At 46.7% G+C, this 23,459-nt stretch overlaps 1 protein-coding gene across 2 annotated transcripts in view; it reads right to left on the bottom strand.

The window, feature by feature from the left end:
- The window catches only part of PIGG (phosphatidylinositol glycan anchor biosynthesis class G), a 220,892-nt gene that overhangs the window by 120,770 nt on the left and 76,663 nt on the right, over positions 1-23,459 (bottom strand). For both annotated transcript variants that reach the window (XM_019555121.1, XM_019555122.1), the window contains exon 5: positions 11,447-11,659. In XM_019555121.1, the coding sequence (XP_019410666.1) occupies positions 11,447-11,659 (213 nt within the window). The remainder of the gene's footprint in view (positions 1-11,446; positions 11,660-23,459) is intronic.

Here is a 23,459-nt window from a genome sequence, read left to right as displayed (position 1 = left end):
ACTGGGAGTAATAAGGAATAACAGCCATAAGTTGACTGAGAGTAGATTCAAGTTAGATATCAGGAGGCGCTACTTCACGGTCAGGGCGGCTAGGGTCTGGAACCAGCTTCCAAGAGAAGTGGTGCAGGCTCCTACCCTGGGGGTGTTTAAGAGGAGGTGAGATGAACATCTTGCTGGGGTCGTTTGACCCCAGTATTCTTTCCTGCCATGGCAGGGGGTCGGACTAGATGATCTGCTCAGGTCCCTTCCAACCCTAGAAACTATGGAACTATGAAACTAAAACCAAGCAGTGGTACAAAAGCCCTTTTGTGACCACAGAATCTGACTAAATGGCTTCTTTTTCTGTTGCATTAGCAAAGGCAAAAATAACGTTACTGGTCTGCTGTCTACATGCTGTTCATTACTTTGTATATTTTAAACACAGATAAAAATAGAAATATTATTGAGCACTGTTCCTGTTTTTGTTAGTGCAAGTTTGGATCTGCATATTCATAGATAACTCACTATAGCTTCTTCCCAAGAAAGCATGACCAGGACAAAACTCTGTCCTTAAACTCAGGCCACTGGAAAGCTACTCCAACAGCCAATCACTAACATAAGGAAAACCTGCAAGTATACCGACTAATCTTAATACATTCATTCTCCCTCTAGGAAAAAACTTCAATTTGTATTCTACTAGTGTACCAAACTACCAGTGTGGGTTAAATGAGGAAAGAACACTGCTTGCAGAAAGAAAATTAATCAGGTAAGAAAGGTCTTATTCTGCTGCACAACTTCTCTTGCCTTTTATCCCAAGAGGGAAGCAGCGAGTAATGGTTCACACACGTAGGTGGTAAAGGATAAAACGGACTATTATTATGATAGAATTATCAGCAAAAATAAAAATTCACACACAAAGAAAAAAATTGTAATCTAAGGAATTATTTGAGAACCAACCACAAGGCACCTTTTTCTAACAGAGAAGGTCTTTATTGTGGAACAGAAAACAATTTTATAAACATTCCTATGATGATCCTCAGATTTCCTTCCACAATGTCACTAGTTATCTTGAAAAAAGTGCTCCAACCCATTGGTGAATGTTTTGCCAGATGTGCCAAACTGAGGAAGATTTTAACATGTTGCCTGAAGCAATTTTGAGGCTCTGACAGCCTGGCATTTCAGATATAAAGAGATGAACAGGGAATAAATTGATGTATGTACTTCATATGCTTGCGGTATAGCTTTCTATTTATGACATAACTTTCCAAAGACATGCCAAGAACAGGAAAAGGGAGGCAAACCATTCCGCTCAAAAATGTAGAAAGAACCTGTTTTCAAGTCTGTCTACTTCTCTATGGTACTTGGCTGTAAAACTGCAGTTAAATATCCTGAAGAAACAGTTGCATAGCCAAGATCAACGTACCTTTGTGATTATTGTCCAGTGCCACAACAATGTATCCAGGGTTTTCAGATGCCACCATAAAACAAATAAAAAAGAGAAAGTTGCTAACTGAAGCTGGTCCAAGAACTGAGAAGACAAAATACCCAATATTTTCCCATGGGTGCAATGGAGTCCTTTACTTTGAAATCCAAACCTGTGTTTCTTGGACCAGTGGGGGATTGGGCAGAAGTCCTGAACTTATTTTTATATGTGAACAGCCCTAAAAGACAGCAGGTATTCTCTAATCTAAGCATAATTTACACTGCAAAATGCAGCTTTCTTTGACTTTTAATTATTGCTTGATTTTCAAAGGGACATCTGCTTTAGTTCTGAGGCCAATCTCTAATGGAAAGGACAATATGAAAAACCTGGAATGCCTTCACCAGTGCTACATCCGGAAGATCCTTGGCCTAAAATGGAAGGACTGTCACACAAATGCCAATGTCCTCACCAATGCTAACACCACTCATATGGAAGTGTTGAGTATTCAACATCCATTGCAGTGGACAGGGCATTGTGTGTGCATGCCTGATGTATGTTTACCAAAACAACTGCTATACTCCCAACTTAGCCAAAGACAAAGGACACAGTGGGGCCAGAGGAAATGCTTCAAGAACACCCTCAAGGCAAATATTAAGCATGGCACTGTCATCACAAATTGGGAAAAACTAGCCTGGAACAGGGCTACATAGTGAGGTCTTATGAGAGAAGGTACATTTTACTTTAAGAAAAACTGTCTCATCATGGAGACAGAAAAACAACAGAAATGGAAGGAAAAGAAAGAAGACTAAGAAATATATGGTCCAACCCCCTGCTTTAACCACCACTTGTGGCATCTGCCTTCACAGCCATCAACAGACTCATCCACAACCCTTTACTTGTCCCATGGGAGGGATCATCCTCAATCACAAGGGATTGCGGACAACGATGGCATCTGGGTTCTGAGTCCTTGAGGGGGCAAATACCTTCCTACATGTTTTGATGTATGACTGTACTATTCTCTGTCTTAGGGTTAAAAAGTTCTTGATTTTGAACTGCTAGCTTTGAATCCTTTCCAGTAGCTTACAAATTGCAGTGAGTCTGTTTCTCAACAATCTGCTTGGCATCCTTAAAAGATGTGACTTGAGAACTATTGCAACCATCCATCCAATTCTTAAAACACAGGGTACAATGGGAAGATAAAAAGGAACATTCTCTATAGAGACTTGCTATATAAAAATGTTCCTTTTGCCTTTATGATCATGCTGAAGATTTTGTTTGAAGAAATAAAGTATAGGTTTTCTTAGGAAGTTCTACAACAGGTTTTTCCCTTAGCTGCTTCTTTAAATGCTTTGGTGTTGGCAGTGACAAACAATTTGCTGTGTTGGCTTTGACTGCAGAACCCAAAACTAATCAGCATTCTCAGCTACCAATATCATCAAAAGTTTCCCCAAATTTCCCTTGAAGGAGGAAGCCCTGTGTTCTGGTTCCTTTTGCTATGGTGCACTACAAAGAAGTTGTACTTTAAGGAGGCCCTTTCATAGGAGCAGGAGCAAGCCATCCCAATGTGACAGAAGGATGGGAAGTGCAATAGAAGACTGCTAAAATCTCTTCAATGAGTTGAAACTCAAAAGGAAATCCTACAAGAAATGAAAACTTGGTCATACTAGGGAAGAGTATAAGAATATCACACAGGTATGCAGGGAGAAAATTAGAGGCCAATGTATTATTTGACATGCACCTGGCAAGGGACATTAAAGGTACTAAAAAGATACAAGTATGTCAGAAACAAGAGGAAGACCAAAGAAACCACAGGTCACTTATGGAATGCAGAAAGCAATCTAGTTGCAGATGCTGCAAAGAAAGCTAAATAATTTAATGCATTTTTTACTTCAGTCCTTGTAATTTGGTAGCTGCCCCTATTTGCAAGTGCAGTTGACAGAAAAGATAGGAAAGGAGACAAACAGCCTAGAGGAGTAGAAGAACAGGTTAGGGATTACTTAGAGAAGCCAGCTGTGCTCAAGTCAGCAGGGGCAGATAGGATGTACCCTAGGGTACTGAAGGAATTGGCCATGGTAATTTCTAAGCCATTAACTATCCTTTTTAAGAACTCATGGAGGTTGGGTGAAAAGGCCACATACAGTACCCATCTTAAAGAATGGCAAGGAGGTAGATCCTGAAAATTATAAACCAGCCAGTCTGATCTTGATACCTAACAAGATCATGGGGCAGATCCTCAAGAAATTTGTTGTGAAGAACCTTGACAACAAGGTTATCAAGAATAGCCAGCAGGGATTCACCAGGAGCACATCATGCCTGACCAACCTAATTTCCTTCTATGACAACTCAACAGACTCTGTAGATGTGGAGAATAGTAAAGGATGTGGCATACCTTGACTTCAGCAATACTTCTGACACTGTCTCCCAAAATATTCTCATTGACAAGCTAAGGAAATAAAGACTAAATGAAAGTACAGTAGGGTGGATATATAACCGGTTGGATCACCATGATCAACAAATAGCTCTCAGTGGCCCAATGTCTAGTTGAGAGGAAGTACCAAATGCAGTTCCCCCCAGGTCCCATATTGTTCAACATCTTTAGTTCGATCCTCCAAATCATTAATTAAGATATACTTCTGAATTTAACACCAACTTGGGTGGAACTGCAGACACTTCGGAGAACAGGGCTAAAATCCAGAATGGCCTGGACAGACTGAAGAAATAGTCCTCAATCAATAATATGAGATTCAACAAGGACAAATGCAATGTCCTCACTTAGGACAGAATTAGGGGTACACCAATTGAGATTTTTTGGGCCAATACTGATAGCCGATTTGTAAGGAGGCATACTGGCCAATACCAATCCAATTTCTGATACACAGACCAGCAGCTTGAAGAGCAGCAACCAGCTGGTAAGTCTGTTGTGGTGGAAGGGGAGGGGGAACGGAAGGGGCATGAGAGGGCAGATCAAGGCCCCTGTACTGAGTGAGGGACTGGTGCTGGGGCAGGCACTAACCAGTTGGGGTGGGGCGGGGTGTACGATGGAGCCATGGCTTGTCCAAGGGGGGTGGGTAGCAGCTCCTGCCAGTGTGCACACCCCGGGAGGGCACGGGGAGTGCACGCCTCTGGATCTGCATCTGGGAAAGGATGGGCTGCTGCTGCAGGCTGGGGACAGGACTGGGAAGGGGGGCCTGCAACCACTCCAAAATCCATTGGAGGCCCCCAACCCCCCCTCCCGGCGCTGCCGCCACCCGCCACAAGAGCAGCACAACCCAGCCCAGCCCCCACCGGGAACAGCCCAACTCAACTCTGGCCCTAGCCCACAGTAGCAGTCTGCCCTGCCCCACACAGATCCAGGGGCACATGCCCTCCCCCACTCCCCATGTCGCCAGATGAGCCATGACTTTATCCCACCCCCCACCCACCCCAGCTAGGCAGTACCTGTCCCTGTCCCATTCCCTCCCTCACAGCGGGGGCCTTGATCTGTCCCCCCCCACACCCCTTCTACTACAACAGGCTTACCAGCTGGACGCCGCTCTCCAAGCTGCCAGGCTGTGCTCCTCACTGCCTACATGCTGCACTGCAGCCGTGCGCATGCACAAGGCATTTATCCACCATGTTATAGGCCAGATCAGGCAAAAAAGCTGGTTTCTCTATATTGGTACTGATCCGATAACTGAACAATGTATCAATGCACCTCTAGACAGAATAACTGCATTAACAAATACAGACTGGGGAAACAACTAGCTAGGCTGCAGTACTACAGAGAAGGACTTGAGGATTACAGCAGACCATAAACCAAATATAAACCTAGAGTGTGCTCTTGTTGCAAAATATGCCAACAGCATACTAGATTGTATTCACAAGAGTATCACTTACAAATCAAAGGAAGTGATTCTTCTGCTTTATTCAGCATTGGTGAGGCCTCACTTGGAATACTGTACCTAGTGTTGGGCCCCACACTTCAAGAAGGGTATGGACAGTTTGGAAAGAATCCCAGCACAGAACAAAAATTATTAGAGGCCTGGGAAGCAAGACTTAGAAGGAACTAAAAGAACTAGGGTTATCTAGTCGCAAAAAGAGAAAATGGAAGGGGATTTGATAACAGTCTCCAGATACATAAAGAGCAATTATAGAGAAGATGGAGATGGGCTTTTCTCTGTGGCCAGTGCAGACAGGACTAGGAGCAATGGCCTCAAGCTGTAGCACTGGAAATTTAGGTTGGAGATCAGAAAGAACTTCCTAACTATGAGAGTGGTCAAGCATTGGAACAGGCTACCTACAGAAACTGTGGAATCTCCAGCCTTGGCAATTTTCAGTAGGCTGGACAGGCACTTGGCTGGATGATTTAGTTTAGGGACTACCCTGCCTCAAGCAGGTGGCTGGACTGAATGACCTTGTGAGGTCCCTTCCAGCCCTACTTTCCTATGATCCTATGGTTATTTCTGTTTTCTAAATTAATAAAATCAAATATAACACTGCTGGGAGCAAAAACAAGGATACCAGATTCTGTAACCTAACAGTTACAGAACTCTACCACCTGAACTTTTATACATTTTACATTAGACAGGTTTTTTAGCAGCAGATATTGAACTACAGAACTTGACCTTCTCTGGGGATCATCTTCCTCTCTGGGCCACAGAGCCAAGCCTTCTGGTTTTTAATCTGGCCCTCTGACTTCTTCAGTTTTGGCTGCTCAGTGGCATAGCTTCAAGAAACAGGTTGGAAAATGTACCCACACAACTTTTTTGTACCCTAGTTCACTCTCCTGGGAGATGGCACATACAAGTTCAAAACTCTCAGGCGAAAGAAATCCTAGAATTCCTATCTCCCATTTCCTGGGCAAATGCTAGGCTACTGGGAAAAAAGTGGGTGTCCCACTTCTCTTACCCTTCCCCATTATGTTCAGAAACCATTCAGCTGAGATCCTCAGAAGTCGGCTTACGTGTGATCTTAGTCACAAGTGAACAGACATCTAATAGACAGCAAGAGTCAAGCATATTAGCTCCAGAGAAGTGTGGGAGTTCAGATGCACAGCTGTACTTTGTGTTTGCCTACATCTAGGCAGTTCTGGATATTAATGATTCTATAGCCACCAATCTTCAGTTTCCTAAAACTAATTAAATTAATTCCCTTTTAAATATATCTTTTAGGTAAATATGAGTTTTAATTAGAATACCATTTCGGTCTCTCCCCAAGCTATGCTATCTGACAATTTGGTTACCATGGTCACTGCAGAGGGTAGACTCCTCTGCCCCATCTCTTCAGGTAACCCCAAGTTGTAACCTGAGCTGGATACATTCCTGAAGGAGAGAGGAAACCTGCTGCCTCTGCCTATGTGACTAGCATCACATACCTGGATGGGGGGCTTAAGCTCCCTATTGTTCTAAGCAATGCCAACATGACTGGGAGGTAAAAACCTGCTGTCTACCCAGCAACCAGTGATGAATTTAAAATTAGCTGGCTGGCAGTCAACAATTGCTGTGCTTCACTGGATCAGGTAAATGAAGTCATAAAGGAAGGACTGCCTAGGAGGAAGGGAGTAGCCATAATGAAAACTCTCAGAGAAGCTAGTCTATCTGAAGCTCTCTCTTTCTCTCTTGAAACTCATGGTCCATGAACTGCTTGCCTCCGGAGGGAATCTTCACCTGCCTCTGGATGATACTTGTGAGTAAGCTACCTGAGATCTAACTAGATATATAGCTTGCAGTAACACAGATACATAATCAAAGGCTACCATACCCCTTTGCTCTAAGGGATTTCTCTTATATTGCTCTACCCTGTACCCTATTCCAAACCTACTCCCTGTAACCAATAAAGTTCTCCTTTGTACCTAGCATGGGAGACGTATTGGGAGAGGGTCTAAATTATGCCTTGGGGTCCTTTTGGTTTGGCTAAGGGACACCACTATTTGTGCTTCTAACTGAAAGAAGCACCCAAAGTTCTTGTAGTGGGTCAAGTACCCACAAGGACTAATAGGCCTGTTTCCCAGAAGGCACAGCTCCCAGATCCATCCAGATGCTGAGTGGTGGCAACGTTACCCCCATGCTTGCAGGTGTCCTCCAGGAAGGGGTCGGCTGGACATGAAGTACCCCCCAGGGAGGCACTCGGAGCCTGGAAAGTGGTCAGGCTCAGTGAGGTGGGTGGCTCAACGTAGAAGCACCCCCTACTGGTCCACCACACACCATGCCTCAATATTCATGTCCCCCAAGGAGGCAACCATGCAGGCAAGCCCTGTACTAATAATACTGTACCTCTTTCTACTCAAGCATTAGTCCTAATCACTTCTGTGCAAAATGCTAGCTTCTTGTTCTGGACTAATCCTACAAAGGAATGTGTTGGTGTGTACAGCACAGGGATTGGCAACCTAAGACCTGAGGACCAGATCCCTCTTACAGAGCCATTTGACCCAGCCACAGACATTGGATTAGGTGGCATTCAGCAGCAGAGGGCTTCAGCAGCAGCCACTTTCCCCATGCTAACACAGGGAGAAGTGGCAGCAAAGACAGCTTTCCCTGTACAGCCACGGGAAAAAGCAGCAGAAGGGGGAGCGTTCCCTATGCTGCTGTGGGGAAAAGCAGGAGTGGTGGCTGGGTTTTAGCACCTACCATCCTTTCTGTGACCCATATGGGGTCATTCCAGCCTGCAACTGAAAAATAGTTGTCAACCACTGATAAAGTGTATTCTTCCTGGACATTTGTTTACAGAATAGTAAGATATTACTAGAGATGCACCAATATATCGGTTGCATGTCGGATTGTCACCAATAAAAGGAAAATTAACATCATCGGCGATCAGCTTTTTTGGTCAGTGTAGCTGATAATGTCACTGATAAATGCTGCGCGCAGCCGCAGCATGCACACAGCCAGGAATGCATCCCAGCAGCTTGGAGAACAGCATCCTGCCAGTAAGTCTATGTGGGGGAAGGGGTGCAGATCAAGGCCGCCACAGTGAGGGAGGGAGGGAGGGAGGAAGTGGCAAGTGCTGCCCAGCCAGGGCAGTTAAATGCAACCCCACTGGGTGGGGGACAAAACCACAGAAGGCTCATCTGGGGGGGGAGGTGGCTCCCTGCTGCTGCATGCACCCCAAGGGAGTCACGTGCTCTCCTGGATTTGTGCACAGGGTGAGGGCAGGCTGCACACTGTAAACTTGGGGCCAGGGGCTGCACTGGCCTCTTCCTGGCAAGGGGGTTGAGCCAGGGCTGGGCTCGGGGCAGGTGGTGGCGGTGCTGGAAGGGGTGGCTACCGAGTGGGCTACAGCTACCCCAAAATTCGCCGTAGCCTCCCAGCTGCACTCTCTAGAGTTAGCATGACGTACCACTGAGTCTACTAGGACTCTGGCTTCTCTTTGGGAAACCTCAACTCCTGGCCAACCCATCCTACAATGGACCCCAAGCTTTAGGTAGTTGTTGGAACCCTATGTGTCTGTCCAATTCACATCCCCAAAACCTAACAAGATAGAGGGTCAACAGCTAGAGGCAACAGACATAGCTCTTGCTCCGTGAAACCTCGTGCCCAGGCAGAATAAGGGTTGATAACTTACAGCAGCAGGGCAATTACCTCTGAGGCTCCTAGAAAAGCTTTCTCTAGCACATCTGGGACTTGACTCCATCCTTACAAGTCTTCACTGTCGCTGCAGCAGGAAATATTAATTGGACAATAGATGCTATAACTCTAGCTCCCCCATAGCAGGACCTCTGTATTGATGATACATATTAACAAGAAACAAACATAAACATCTTTACTATCTTCCCACCCTAAGCTTTGAATATATAGCACAATGCAGTGCCATGCATAGGTAACTTAGTTCTAAATTAACTACGTGCAAGGAATATGCAAGTTGGAACAGAAGTGATAGGAGGGATAAATTTGGAGGGTGATACCAATAAGCTTTCAGGAAGCTCCATATGCTCATAGAACAATAGTCCTTGGCACAAGTGCCAAAGCAGTACTCTTAACAAAGACCCAGCTTCTACAGTCCAAAAGGATTCCCCTTATTATTGCACAGAACCTTGTGCATGAAATAGAGTAGGACAGTTGCATTACAGCAGCAACTCACCCTGGCTAATTCTCTGCTTATTAATATACTGTTTAGTCTAGGTGAAACACCACTCTGAGCGTGTCCACACTAGATGCTAACTGCCCAGTAGCTTAATAATACTGTGCAGTAACGCAACACAGCACAAACAGTGTTAATATGTTACCGCACAGTATTATTATGCTACCGAGCAGTAGCATTGTTAAAAAGACGTTCAGCAGCGCTACTCTGCAGTAACTTCGATTACCGCTTATTTAGTTAGTACTTGATTATACAAGTACTAAATTAAATGTGCAATAACATTGTGCATTAATGAATGTGTAGCTGTGCCCACTAATATGGCTATAATTGCTTGCATTTAGAGTTAGGTCAGGTATCTCTACATAGCACTATATTCTGCTGTCACCATACCTTCCATTTCATTTCTTAGCTAAAGAAACAGAGATCAAAGCTAGACGTTAAAATAAAGTTTCTTCTGCGTGAAAAAAGACTGATAAACCTTAAAGTAATAAAACAAAGGATGGGAGAAACTGCCAGCTCTTTCCAACCCTGGTAGCAGAAATCCTGGCAACTTCCAGCAACACTAAACCACCCCTCAAATCCCATTTCTTCAAATGAGAGGCAATATTACTCATTTGTGCTGAGTAAAGGGAGCTGTGCAACAAAAAACTGAATTGCATTCACTAATATCTGATCCAAATATCTGATCTGGAAGGTATAGGCAAAGATGTGACAAAGGTAGAACAAGACTGCACAAGACAGGAGGAGATGTGAGGCAGTAGTTAAGGTGGTTATAGGCCCTCAAGGCCTGTGAGACCAGAAAAAGAGGAAGAAGTCCCAATATCAGTCCCTGAGCTCCCATTATTAGCCTTTTCCTGCTCCAACCATACTTATCACTATAAGATACTAAACCCAGGTTTAGTTATTATTAACTGACATGATATTAAAATACAATTAGTCTTAACCTATGCTGATCATTAAAGATCTGGTTAACATTCTGTCATCTACTCTTTGTCCATTATTATATTAAATTACAGTAATACTTTATGGTCAAGCCATTCTATCACAATATCCATCAGGACCAGAAGCTAAGGTTTTAAGGACTCTGCTTCACTTGATAGCGCCAACACTTATTGTACCCAACTCCCTACCTCTGACCAGTCATTTATTTGTAAACTCCCGTATTAACTTCACTTTACAATCTCAGCACTAAATTTCTCAGATAAGCAGTTTACTTACTCTGTCAGGGCTCCCTCATTTCATTTGGTGCTTGCAAACTCATCTATGCCTGCTTCTATCAACCACCTTCAGCCCTCATCCGGCCTTGCTTATCTTGCTGCAAGTTCCTGACCACCACATTATTCCGACACCACTTGTCCCTCCCTCCAAATCCTTCCTTGTTCCTTTCTCTGAACATACTTATGTTACTTACACTTTTTAAAATAAATTCTATAAATGTCCTTCTGATTTTATAGGTGCCCGCTGTGTATGGCAATTCATACCACGGATGAAATGCTGTAAAAATCATTGAGTTGGGGCTCATGTAATGATATTTCTGAGAATCTTTTTCAACTCCTTTTCCCCGCAAACAGGTACCAAAGCATAGATTTTCTGTTACTCAGTGATTATTTAATGAGGTTTCAAAATGTTACTACATGCAGAAAAACTTGTTCCATCACAAGGCTGAAGAAATTAAGTTTGGCATTTTTCTAAATAGCAGTTTCCATACCACAGAGCTTCAGTTGCATATGAAGTTGAAATTGCTACGTACTATGAACCACTTCCTTGGTCCTACCATCTTTAGGACAGGATTCTTTATGATAAACATATACAAAATAACAAGGGATAAACAAATGAATAAGCTTAACCTCAGCATGATCTCTCAACACGTACCTGGGCTGAACTATCAGTTTGTAGTAGTTCACTGTGTTGTTGGTCCTAAAACCTCAAATTTAAGTTTCATGGATAAACATAATCCCTGTAGATGCCAAAACGATAATTTTAATTTACCTTTTTCATATGTAGGTACATTCTCTTGAAGTAGTTGACTAAGCTGAAACCCATTCAAGTGCAAGAACCTTAGTTGTTCTCTCATTGTCTTCCCTTCTATGACAGGCAATATGAGATTCCCAATGCTGTTTCTTGCGATTGGCAGACCAAGACCTATTGCCAATGTGGCAGCTAAATCAATCTGCTGCACAAGTCCTGGTTGTTTTAAGGAACCTGGAATATGAAAAGGAATATTGACATTATAAGACTGGTCTCATTTTTTAAAAAGACAGCTTACATCGTTTCAAAATGTGTTCACATGCCCTAGAATAGATGTTCCAAACTGTGGTCCACAGAGACCTTGGCTGATAAAATGACACTGGTTCCTCTTTTTTTTCCAGTTTCTAGACTGCAGCAGAAGACAGCTATAGTTTATTAAATCCTTAACAAATACTTTCTTCAATATTAGTAAATGTTGCTACAGCAAGGATACTCAAGAGATAATCCTTGAGACTGTTTTTTATTAAGCTAAAGTCAACAGCATGAGAGCACTTGACAATCCATGTTCTAGATAAAACACTAAGAAAGTGGGGGGGGGTAAGATTCCTTGAAATATGCACTTACAATTGCCAATTATTTTTGTAAGCATTCACAGAAAAATGAAAAATTAAAATAATGTAGATTCACAGCTTTCCAGAACCATTACATTTGCAGCAAAGACTGATTTAAGATCAGGGCCTCACTGTTATGTGCTAGATCAGTGATGTTTAATCCCCAGACCACAACCCAAATCTGGCCTGTGGAGCCACGGCATCCAGTCGGGATATAAATGATAAAGGGACAATTATATTTATCCCGCTTACTAATTACTGTTTACAATTTAATGCCCTCTGGTGGCCCTAGCCCTGACCCCAGCCCCATATGTCTTCACTGTGCACCCAGCGCTGTGTGGGCCCCAGGCCGCTGGCGAGGAGCCACAAGTGGTGGGTGGCAGGCACAACCAAGCCACTAAGGGGCACTGCCCAGCTGTGGAGCCATGGCTTCCCCTTTCCCCCATGGGCTCAGAATAGGGACCTCTCCTGTGCCTGGATCCCACCCTCACGAGAAGAGAGGGAGGAAGGTGCCAGGCCTCAGCAGCAAGGCCTAGGTAGAGCAACAGACAATGGGCTCCCTCTGCATCCCACCACATTTGTTCAACTGTGGCCTGGACCTGGACTCTTGCCCTGGGGGAACGGGGAGTCTGGTCTGATCGGAGAACTTTCTGACAGGCGTACTGGCTCAGCCTCAGGTGCCATGGCAACTGGAGCAGACGGCGCCAGGACTGAGCGATTGCCACCAGCCCCTTGCACAGTGAGTGCAGCCCCAGGGTGTCCCTGAGGGGCAGCAATGCAACAGCTCCAGCCTGGGAGGCTACTATTGCAGCCCTAATGCTCACCCTGGGATCCCTGCTCCACCACCCCTCAAGAATGCCCTTGGGCTGTGCACATGGCACAAAGGGCCAGTGGCGACCCCTCAAACCCAGTGCTGCCTACTCCAGCTGCCATGGCACCTCCTCGGGCCAAGCCAGCCATGCACTCAGCCCAGCCCTAGGCCAGGCCCTGCACGGCCCCAGCACCACAGGTGGGACAGGGAAGGATGCAGCATGCCCACTTGGGGCTCTCCTGCTGGGACCAGACCTCCCCTTCCCCAAGGGTGAGCTGGGGAGAGCCTGGCTGGCAGACTGGAGGAGCCTTTCAGGTCCAAGCGCAGCAGGAGATGCAAGGAGCCTATCACCCATCTCCCATTGCCCTGCCGCTGAAAAGATGCTAGGCAGACCCACTGCAGGGCCAGAAGGTTCGCTGCTGTGGCAGGAAGGCCACAACCAAGCCCAAACAGAGGCCAGTACCTCCCTCCCTACCCATGGCAATAGGATGCAGACACAGAAAAAGTCACAGCCCCAGCCTGGGAGGGCAAGGCGAAACCACAGCACCACAGCTGGGCAGTGCCCCCTAATGGCTCAACTGTGCCTGTCACCCCCCACCAGTGGCCTAGCACCTGGCACACGGTAAAGACATAAGGGGCCAAGACCATTCCTGCCAGAGGTCGCTAATCAAGGTACGTGTTATTGCTTAACCAATATAATTAAGAGGTGGTTAAATGGATAATTTTTTTAATGATATGTATATCCCTAGCATTCAGCCTGTGGGTTTCTGCAATGGTTGCAAAATTTGGCAGCAGGGGAGCAATGGAGATTCATACTGACACCCCTCCTCCGCTGGCAAATTCTCAAGCCCTGCCTGGCTGGACTGAGGCTGAGCCATGCCCCTTCCACCCATGTGGCTCAATTGGGCCCAACTAATCTCCCTTCTGCTGAATGGCCTTGTAGACACTTAGGGCACTTGCACAAGTGACATTTTTTGCACAATCAGGTCCCTGAAAGTGCTATACAGCCATGAATTAAAACATGTACAATGTAGTTGGGGTAATGTACCACACCTTGTCCTGTGTGTGTTTAAGCGTGTGCTCTGAAGAAGCTGGGAGTGTTGCTAGCTGAGTGATTACTGCCTGATGCCTGACAAAAGCCCTAACAAGGACACAGAGCCAGTCCAAGCCCAGCAGGGTATAAAAGGAGACTCCTTGAGTTAGGGAGTGAGTGTACAGGGGCAGCAAACAGGGCAAACCGTTTGCAGGCAGTTTGCTGGTCAATTCGCAAGTTGGTTTGCCCCCTCCACGCCCATCTTTCATGGGGAGCCCTTAAACTTGATGCGAGGAAGCAGGGAAAAAAAGAAATGGTTAGAGGATTGAGGCACACTACTTATCAGGACAGAGTGAGGAGACTGAGCTTAGTTTAGAGAACAGAAGACTGAGAGGGGATCTAACAGCATCCTTCAAATACCTGAAGGGTAGTTTCCAAAGAGGATGGAGCAACTGTTCCCAGTGGTGGCAGAACAAGGAGCAATGGTCTCATGTTGCAGCAAGGGAAGTTTAGGTTAGTTTTTCTAATATCTTTTGCACTAGGTAGACAGTAAAACACTGGACAGGTTACCCAGAGAGGCTGTGGAATCTCCATCCTTGGAAGTTTTTATGATCTGGCTAGACAAAGCCTTGGCTGGAATTATATAGTTGGAGACAATCCTGGTTTGAGCAGGGGTTGGGATTAGATGACCAATGGAGGTCCCCCCCAACCCTAACTTTCTATGATTCAGTAATTTGATATAGACCTAATTAACACACACAATTTTATTTAAATTTACTTAATGTCATCGCAGCTTCAGCAAAACTCTTACACTACCAACTTACTTAATGTCACGTACAAAAACCTCTGGTGGAAAAAGCTAAGGATCAAATGTGGCCTGAAAAGCTTTCTGTGCAAGAGTCGCTCAGTGGTGGAGAGCCGTAGATTGAAGTGACCAAAAAGGATTTTATTTGGAAATCCCAAATAAACCTCAGCCCTTTCTTTGGTGCTGATTACTTAGCAAAGAAGCCTGGAGAGCTCTCAGTTACCACGCTGGAATGCAAAAACCAAGCTCAAGGTCAGGCACCATCTTGCCCAGAATTAGTCGGAAGATCCACCAGTCAGGGAGTTGTGTGGTTTGTGGGGACCCAAAGGAGGTTTTCCCCATAATCCCAGCCCAAAATAAGCATGTGGATATTGACGGGTGGGTGGAAGGCTGGCACTCAAAAACTGAGCAGCAGGTCAAGCAGAGACCTGCCCAGACTTCTTCCAGAGAGGTGCTTGGTGATAGAGAGGAGTGTTTTGGGGTAATCCAGAAAGGATTTTGCCCAATAATTCCAGCCCACATTCAGCTCCTTATTCATAGAAACAGACACAACACACGTATGGGGGGCTGTCAGTTGGCAGGATGGCACGCAAAAACAATCAAGCTCTGAATCAGGCAGTACCCTGCCCAGACTTCTTCCGGAGAATCCCCTGGTGACAGAGATATGTGGCTTGGGGTGATCCAAAAAGGATTTTCACCCATAGCCCAAGCCACAAATCATTTCATTCAGTTCTACGTAAATAGTACGCTGCTCTGGAGGGCAAAAATTGACAGGGTGACATGCAAAAACAGAGATTCAGGCCAGGCAAGGGCCTCCCACAATTCTTGAGGAAAAGTCTCCAGGTGGTAGTTATGTGTATTCTGGGCTGATTTGAAGAATATTTTACCCGATAATCCTGCCCAAATTCAGATGCAAATTTGGGGCTAAGTACAGGCACATAGGCCTGGGGCCTGTCAAGTTGGCACTTGCAAACCAAGCATAGAGTCGGGCAGGATTCTGCCCAGGCTTCTTGGGGAGACTCCTCTGATGACAAAGATATGCAGTCTGGGGTGACCCAAGAAGATTTTCCAACTATAATACCAGCCCAAACCCAACCTGTTGTTCAGGCCTCAGGGCCTGTGAGTTGGCAGCATGGCATTCACAAATTGAGCTTCAGGTTGGGCAGAACTCTGCCCAGGCTTCTTTGCAAGAATCCCCAGATGCCAGAAATGTGAGGTCTGGGATGGCCTAAAAAGGATTTCCACCTGCAACACCATCCCAAATCCAGCTCTTTACTCAGGCCCAAGGGCCTGTGAGCAGCAGCCTGGCACTCGCAAACCAAGCTTTGGGTCGGGCAAGACTCTACCCAGGCTTCTTCAGGAGAATCTCCCAATGGCAGAGGTATGCATTTTGGGGTGATCAGAAGAGAATTTCCACCAGTAATCCCAGCCCACACAGTTTCTTATTCAGTGCTATATACATAGTGCACGTCTGGGCGACCATCAGCAGCCAGGCTGTGAGTGAGCAGCTTGGCACTCAGAAACAGAAGTTCAGATTGGGCAGGACTCTGCCCAGGCTTCTTTGGAAGACTTCCCCAATGGCAGAATCTTGTGCTTCAGGGTGACCCAAAAGGATTTCCACCCATAATCCCAGCCCAAACCCAACTCATTATTCACGCCTGTCACAGTTGTCAGGGTAGCACTCACAAACCAAGCTTTGGAAGTCCTCCATTCGCTAGACCTTGTGTTTTGGGGTTATCCAAAAAAGATTTCCAGCCACAATCTCAACCCAAATCCAGTTCCTCATCTGAGGCTAAATATGTAGCATAAAGACCTGGGGGCCCGTGAGCTGGCAGTCTGGTACTCACAAACTGAGCTTTGGGTTTAGCAGGATTCTGCCAAGGCTTCTTCAGAAGAGTCCCCTGGGAGTGGAGACATATGCTTTGGGGTGACCTGACAAGGATTTCTACCCATAATCCTAGGTGATATCCAGATCTTTATTCAGGCCCAGGGGCCTGCAAGTTGGCAGCCTGGCACACAGAAACTGAGCTCTGGGTCAGGCAAGACTCTGCCCAGACTTCTTTGAGAGATTTTTTTGGTGGCAGTTTCTTGTGCTCTGGAGTGACCCAAAAAAGATTTTCACCCGAAGTCCTAGCCCAAACACAGTTCCTTATGTAGCATGAACTGAACTAATATAGCTGATGTTAACATAGATTACGATAGTAGTGAAATACTGGATTTATAACCATGTTAGTCTTATCCTCTAAGTAACTTGAAAACTCCATTTTGTATTCTCTTGCTTGACACAAGTGTATGACCTTTTGTGTATGAGTATGTGAAAGGGGTAAACGGTGAGAGAATGGCATAGAGACAGAAAAGGAAGATGCAACTGTTTGTGTAAGCAACAAGGCACCAAATGTGTAAGGTACCAGTAAATAAACTAATTAATAGATGGCTAAAGAATCCCGTTGAGGCCTAGGGCACAAAGGAGATAACCAAGAAGAGGAATGTGCACATCCTGCCAAATGTGCAGCAAGGACACTTCAAGGCTGAGATAGCAACTTCTACAACCAAACTGATCTCGGGCCGAGATAAGCAGAGGATGGATGAGAAACAACTGCAAAAACAGAAATTGGGTATGGAAAAACCCCGAAGTGCTGAACAAGGAATGCCAATCCCTATAAAAGAGGACTCTGGAAAATGCCAGGTTGGGTGAGCCTCTCTCTGATGCTTTCTTCGGAGCACAGATGCGTCTGTTCACCCTGCTCAAGCTGCTGTCTTCATCTTCCTCTCAGCAGGTCTCAGCTGGCCACCGGGTGCTGCCATTGAGCAACTGCTGCTGGTAACTATAACACCTGAATGGAATGGCTGTCTTGTGTATATCTGGGTGTACCAATGTGTATGATGATATGTGACTGTTTGCATTAATGGTGTGTCTGACCTTCCCCGTCTCATTTATTTAATCAATAAAAACGGCATTTTGCCTTGTCCCCCTTTATAAGATCTTTCTCTTGATTTGATTAAATTGAAACTATAAGTAACACTTATTTAGTGTCATACACATAGCACACAAGCCTAGACAGGGTTCCATCAGTGAGCAGACTGGCAGGCAAAAAAACCAAGCTTTGGTTTGAGCAGCACCCTACTTAGGCTTATTCAGAAGTGTCCCCTGGTGACATAAATGTGTGTTCTGAGGTAACCCAAACAGGATTTTGCCCCACAATCCCAGCCTAATCTCAAGTCTTTTTTCATATCTATGTACTTCATACATATTTTAAATTTTTATTAGTAAACATACATTTTTGATAGGGCCGTCAATCACAATTAACACACTAATTGATGTTCCAGTTAATTTTTGTAACAAGTTAATTGCACGCGTGGTTTTCGACCTTGTACAGGGGGGCCAGTTGAGGCCTCCATGGTGAAGGAGGGAATGGGGCAGGGAAAGGGCGGGTCATGGGACAGAGCTGCAGCTCATCCAAGGATGCAGTAGGGGGATGCTCCCACCACCGCATGCACCCCCAAGGGGAGGCACAGGGGACACATGCCCCCCAGATTTGTACACGGGGCAGAGGCAAGCTGCCGCTGTAGACTGCAGCCCCAGGAGTCACGTGCTAGCTGTGCCATGTCCCCTACCCACCCAGCAGTGGGAGGCACAGCATGGCATCACGAGGCTCCCAAGGCAAAGGCAGTGGGGCTCAGAGCCCAGCACACAGCAGCAGCCCACTTCTGCCCCATGCACAAATCCAGGGGGAATGTGCCTCCTCTGCCTCCCCCCTGGGGGTACATACAGCTGCGGGAGCAGTCCCCGCATCCCCCTGGATGAGCCACCCACAGCTCCATCCTATAACCCGCCCCAACCCCTGCCCCATTCCCTCCCACACCATGGGGGCCTTGATCTGCCCCTTCCCTCTTCTCCACAGACTTACCTTCTAGGTCGTGTCTGTCTGTGCCTGTGTGCGTGTCTGCCCCTCACTCCCAAGCCACAGCCTCCCCAGCCCTGTTGCTGCCCGACTCCTGACCCACAGTACCTCACATCCTGCCAAGATATGAAGGAACCCCCCCCCCAAGAGTCCAGCCCCACACACACACCCCCACAGCCTCCCACACTCCACAAATTCCTTCCCCCCCACACACCCCAACCATACAAAGTCCCTGCATAATTCTGCATAACACTGAGTTTTCTGCACATAATTGAGTTTTTAGCTCTGTGATTAAAATTGCGATTAATTGCAACTAATTTTTTTAATTGCGCAACTAATTGCAATCAGATTTTTTAATTGTTTGACAATCCTAGATTTTGATGATATCCTAACTCTTTACCCTGTGTTATTCATTACTAACAACCTTTATTTGTGTAAGGATTAGCTTTGAAAAAGGAACCAGGAATAAAGAACCAGGAGTAAGGAACCAACTTCAGCCTCATGTTTTGATGATTTCTATTTATTCTTGTGGACACTTGAAATGTCACCTATAATCCCCAAATCCTTTTTGCACAGATTGCTGCTGAAGACAAGACAGTTGCGCACTGGCTAAAAATATAAGAATCTTCCAAATTTACTTACCAACCCCAGGGTTTAACAACTCTAAAATGTTATACAAGTAATACTTGAGCAGCGCACTAAATCAGACATAACTAACAAGATTACATGACAGCATAAACAAAAAAGGTTTCTCATATTAACCACAGCACATACTGTTTGCAGGTTATCAAAAATAAGATTAAATAAGGAGAGTCACTAAAATTCCAACTAAAGAGAAAAGGTATTGCAAGGGGAAACTACATACAAGTTTCAAAGTACTATAGCATCAAGAAAACTAAATCAAAGATTTACCCTATAGCAAAAGATCATTACTGGTGCAACTATCAAGTGTAACAGGGTTGCACTCCAGGGGTGGCTGTGATGCCCCTCGAGCCCCCTCCGCCCATGCCTCCTTGACCTTCTCTTGACAAGCTCCCTTTCACCTCACCTTGATGAAATGGTACTTCTAGGAAAGGGAGGCTTCCCAAGCCTGATTTCACCCTCATGACCACAGGTGTCCATGGTCACTGCCTTAAGAACCAATTATGTGGCTCTGACTGCTCCTTTGCACCACACCCATACCTCACAGATGATATGCTGATACATGCCCTTCCTGGACTAGAGGGTCCCAGCCCCAGTCCTTGCCCCTCCTGGGCTATAGGCTCCTTAGCCCCCTCAGTCTCCAGCTGTGACCTCCAGTCTCTGGACCCTCTCTCTTGGCCCTAGCCCCATTCCTAGGCCAGGTGAAACTCCTGGGCTCCTCTGCCCCACCAGTCACCAGCTGTGGCCCTGCTCAGCCTTTGGCCCCTAGGCCAGAGAAACCTTTGGGTTCCCTTGGCCTTTCTGAGGCTCAGCCCTCCTAAGCTTCAGACCTCTGGGCTCTCTGGCCCTGCTGATACTTGGCCCTCTCTCTAGGCTCTGGCTCCACACTCTGCTCTCAGGCCCTCAAGCTCTGCCCTATTACAAGACTCCAGCCTTACTTCCCAGACATCTGACCCTCTCTCAGGCCTGTTGGGACCTCCTCCACCATTTAGTCCCTTCCACAAACCACTAGCATTGCTTACCACAGCTCAGATGTTACCCAGGAGCTCTGCTGCAGCCCCACTGCCAGGAGGACCTCTCCCTGAGACACTCAGGGCAAGCCTGCCTGACCAGCTCAGGCCCTAGACTTACATGGCTCAAGCCAGGCCCCCTCTGGGTCAGGTGCCTCCTTACTTGGCCCCTACCACCTGCCTGCTGCTACTCCCCCAGCTTTTCCTCTTCAAGTGACAGGCACACTAAGCACTCTGTCATGCAAAGTACAATAAACCCTGCACAGAAAAATCCTACCAGAATGCCTGTGAATTTTTTCTGTGCTTATCACAAATATGATGGGCCACAGCTCATCTTCAAGTGTGCCCATGCAATTCAAGGACTTCCATAAGAGCTGTGGGTGTACCTCCAGATCAGAATTCAACCCTGAGTTACTAGGAAACACTTCTAGGTTCAAATTTTCTTGGCTCACTCTTACATCTGAAAAACCATCTCCAGCAACATTCCTAGGGCTCACTCAGACACTGAACAGGAAGGGACGATGTTCAGTAACAAAGAGCTGGAGGAAACAGGGTGATCTAGCTGAAGTAGCAAAGTTTATTGTACTGCTCAGTCACGACTGCTGACGGCCCAGGCTCACTGACTGGAACATCCAGTTATGAATCTCTTATTGCTTTCACTAAATAATGTATGCACAAAACATAATAAATCAGTAGTGCTCAACCTCCCACCATAGTCTGGCTCCTGAGGCCATGTCATCTGGTCTGTGGGTCTCTGCATGGGTCTAGAAATTTGGTGGCAGCTCCACTGACACCAAATTTCCAGACCCACGGATAGCCCTTCAGGCTGAATGATGTAGCCCTACATAGTAAATCATGTCAGTGCACAGTGGGGCTGATGTAGAGGGATCATTCTACAGATGGATTCAGTGGCCAGAACTGGGCTCATGTGCTATATCACACTTGCAGACCAACCCCACATGCCCACCACGTACTGGATCTGGCCTGCAAGCCAGCCCTGTGCCACTTATCCAGCCTACAAAGCCAGAAGGATGAGCACTGCTGGAATAAGTAACAGAATAGTACATTTACTACAGCTGGGGGACTAACAAGTTCAGATTATATTTATAAAACTTAATACATTCAGCTGGATACCAACTTCACAGATAGATGACATTTGGAAGTACCTCGGCCACTTGAAAAAACAGTAAGTTTCTTAGAGAAGTTGTCGCAGAGCTCTCAGGTGCCCTGCAACAGAGAGCAGAAACGTCTCGGGAGAGACCCCTAGTGGCAAGAAGGAGGAAACTCAGCTGCCAGTCGCCAGGACTGCACAGGTGCTGGTTGTTAGGGCAACCAGTGAAACCTAGAGACAGGAAGGGGTGGAGCATAGCCCTTCTTAAGCCCATGCAGGAGGCCAGGAGGGCAGTTTCCCTCCAGCGGCCGAGGGAGGAGGAACTCGGCCAGTGCAGACAAAAGGGAGAACTCTGATGGTGAGAACATCCCCTGGTTGCTGCTGGGGTTGGTGTGCTCTCTCTATGGTAGGGATGGCTTCTCATTTGACCAGAACGGTCTAGCTTTTATGTTGTAACCCAGGGGCTTTGTGTTCTTGTGTTTACTGTTTTGACCAGAGGACTGGGTGAAGCTATTAGGGGTTGGAGGAGGCCTCATAGGGACTCTACAGTAGCGTGGGGGTTCCTGGTGCCAGAGAGGGCGCAGCATTGTTTGGGGTGCACTGGCCCCAGCCCCGGAGCCAGGGGGCAGGGAGAAGCCCCGGAGCTGGGGGGGGGCAGCGAGGAGCCCCGAGTAAAGGGGGAGGGCAGCAAGGAGCCCCGGAGTGGGCACTGGTGAGAAGTCCCAGAATGGGCAGTGCGGGACAAGCTAGAGGGCACCGGTAGGGGCGCGGGCTGTGAGACTAGCTAGAGGGCGCAGGCTGAGGGACAAGCCAGAGAGCATCCACGTGGCGCGGAGAGTAGGACAGACCTGAACAACTTCAGATACATCTGCGAGGCTTGGGCTGTGGTGTAAGGGGAGGAAAGGAGCCACAGATAGTGCGTCAGGCACTGAGACAAAGAATAGGCAGCCTCCCGCTTGATTAAGATCTTCCAATCAAGTAAAATAACAACAAGGCGTGGCAGGCAAGAAGGCAGGCAGTTGGCCATTGATCAGTGTTGCGGGACCACTAATAGACAGCTCCGAAGAGGCACAACTGTAACAATGGTGCACTGGCCGGGAATCTTTCATACGGCCATTCGCACCCTAAGAAGCTGGTTTGTCCATATGAGGAAATGAGCCCTTGGGTCCATCAAGAGAGTGCAACGGGAGTGGATACCAACACCAGACCCAGAGCCACAATGGCAAGTCAAAGATCGGCTATGTCTAACTGCACTAGGCCTACGGGATCATGCCACAGGACGAAAAGCACTGTTAGCCAACACAAACGGAGGCACCCACCTGCAACCAACTATCTGGGTAGGGATGTGTGGCTAAGGGATCCAAGTCAACACTGAGGCAAGAAACGAGCTGCCCACACTAACGGTGGACGTGATAGTCAATGGGGAAAAAGGTATGAGCTATGTTAGATTCAGGCTCATTACAGACTATGATGCGGGGGGGACATGGTACCAACAAAAGAAAAGGGAGTAGCTGATCGAGTGAAAGTGCAATGTTGGTGTGGGGACCCCCTCAAAATCGACAGGGTGAGGGCCACCCTACAAGTAGGCAAGAGGACCCGTCAGACGCTGGCTGGAGTTGCTGAACATTTGCCTTATCCAGTGGTGTTGGGCTGCGACTGGCCCAAACTGCTGGAGGAGATAGCCAATGTGAGGCTAGGGGAGAAGGCAGAAGTGTTCACAGGCACAACCGAACCACGCCCTTCCGAAGAAAGGGGTGAACAAGAGGTGGACATCACATACTTACAGGAAGATGAGCATTTCCAGTTGGAGCAAAGTTGGGAGCCAGATTTTCAGCCAGCGTTACAAGAACATTTGGCCCAACGAAACGGAGAGATATTACAGCCGGTACTGATGAACACAACGCCGAGGTTCGAGATCAGAAATGACCTCCTGTACCAAGAGAAGCCGGGGAAGCCTGAAGGAGGGGAGGCTGCACAGTTGCTGGTGCCTCGGCGCTATCGGCGAGCTTTGTTGAAGGTGGCTCATGAGCTCCCTATGGGGGGACATTTGGGCAAGGACAAGACTGAAGCCCATATTCAGGCAAGGTTTTTTTGGCCAGGACTGTTGCG

The sequence above is a fragment of the Crocodylus porosus genome, unplaced genomic scaffold (assembly GCF_001723895.1).
Source record: "Crocodylus porosus isolate Cpor-Errol unplaced genomic scaffold, CroPor_comp1, whole genome shotgun sequence".
NCBI lineage: Eukaryota > Metazoa > Chordata > Crocodylia > Crocodylidae > Crocodylus > Crocodylus porosus.
This window is presented reverse-complemented; position numbering and strand designations above follow the sequence as displayed.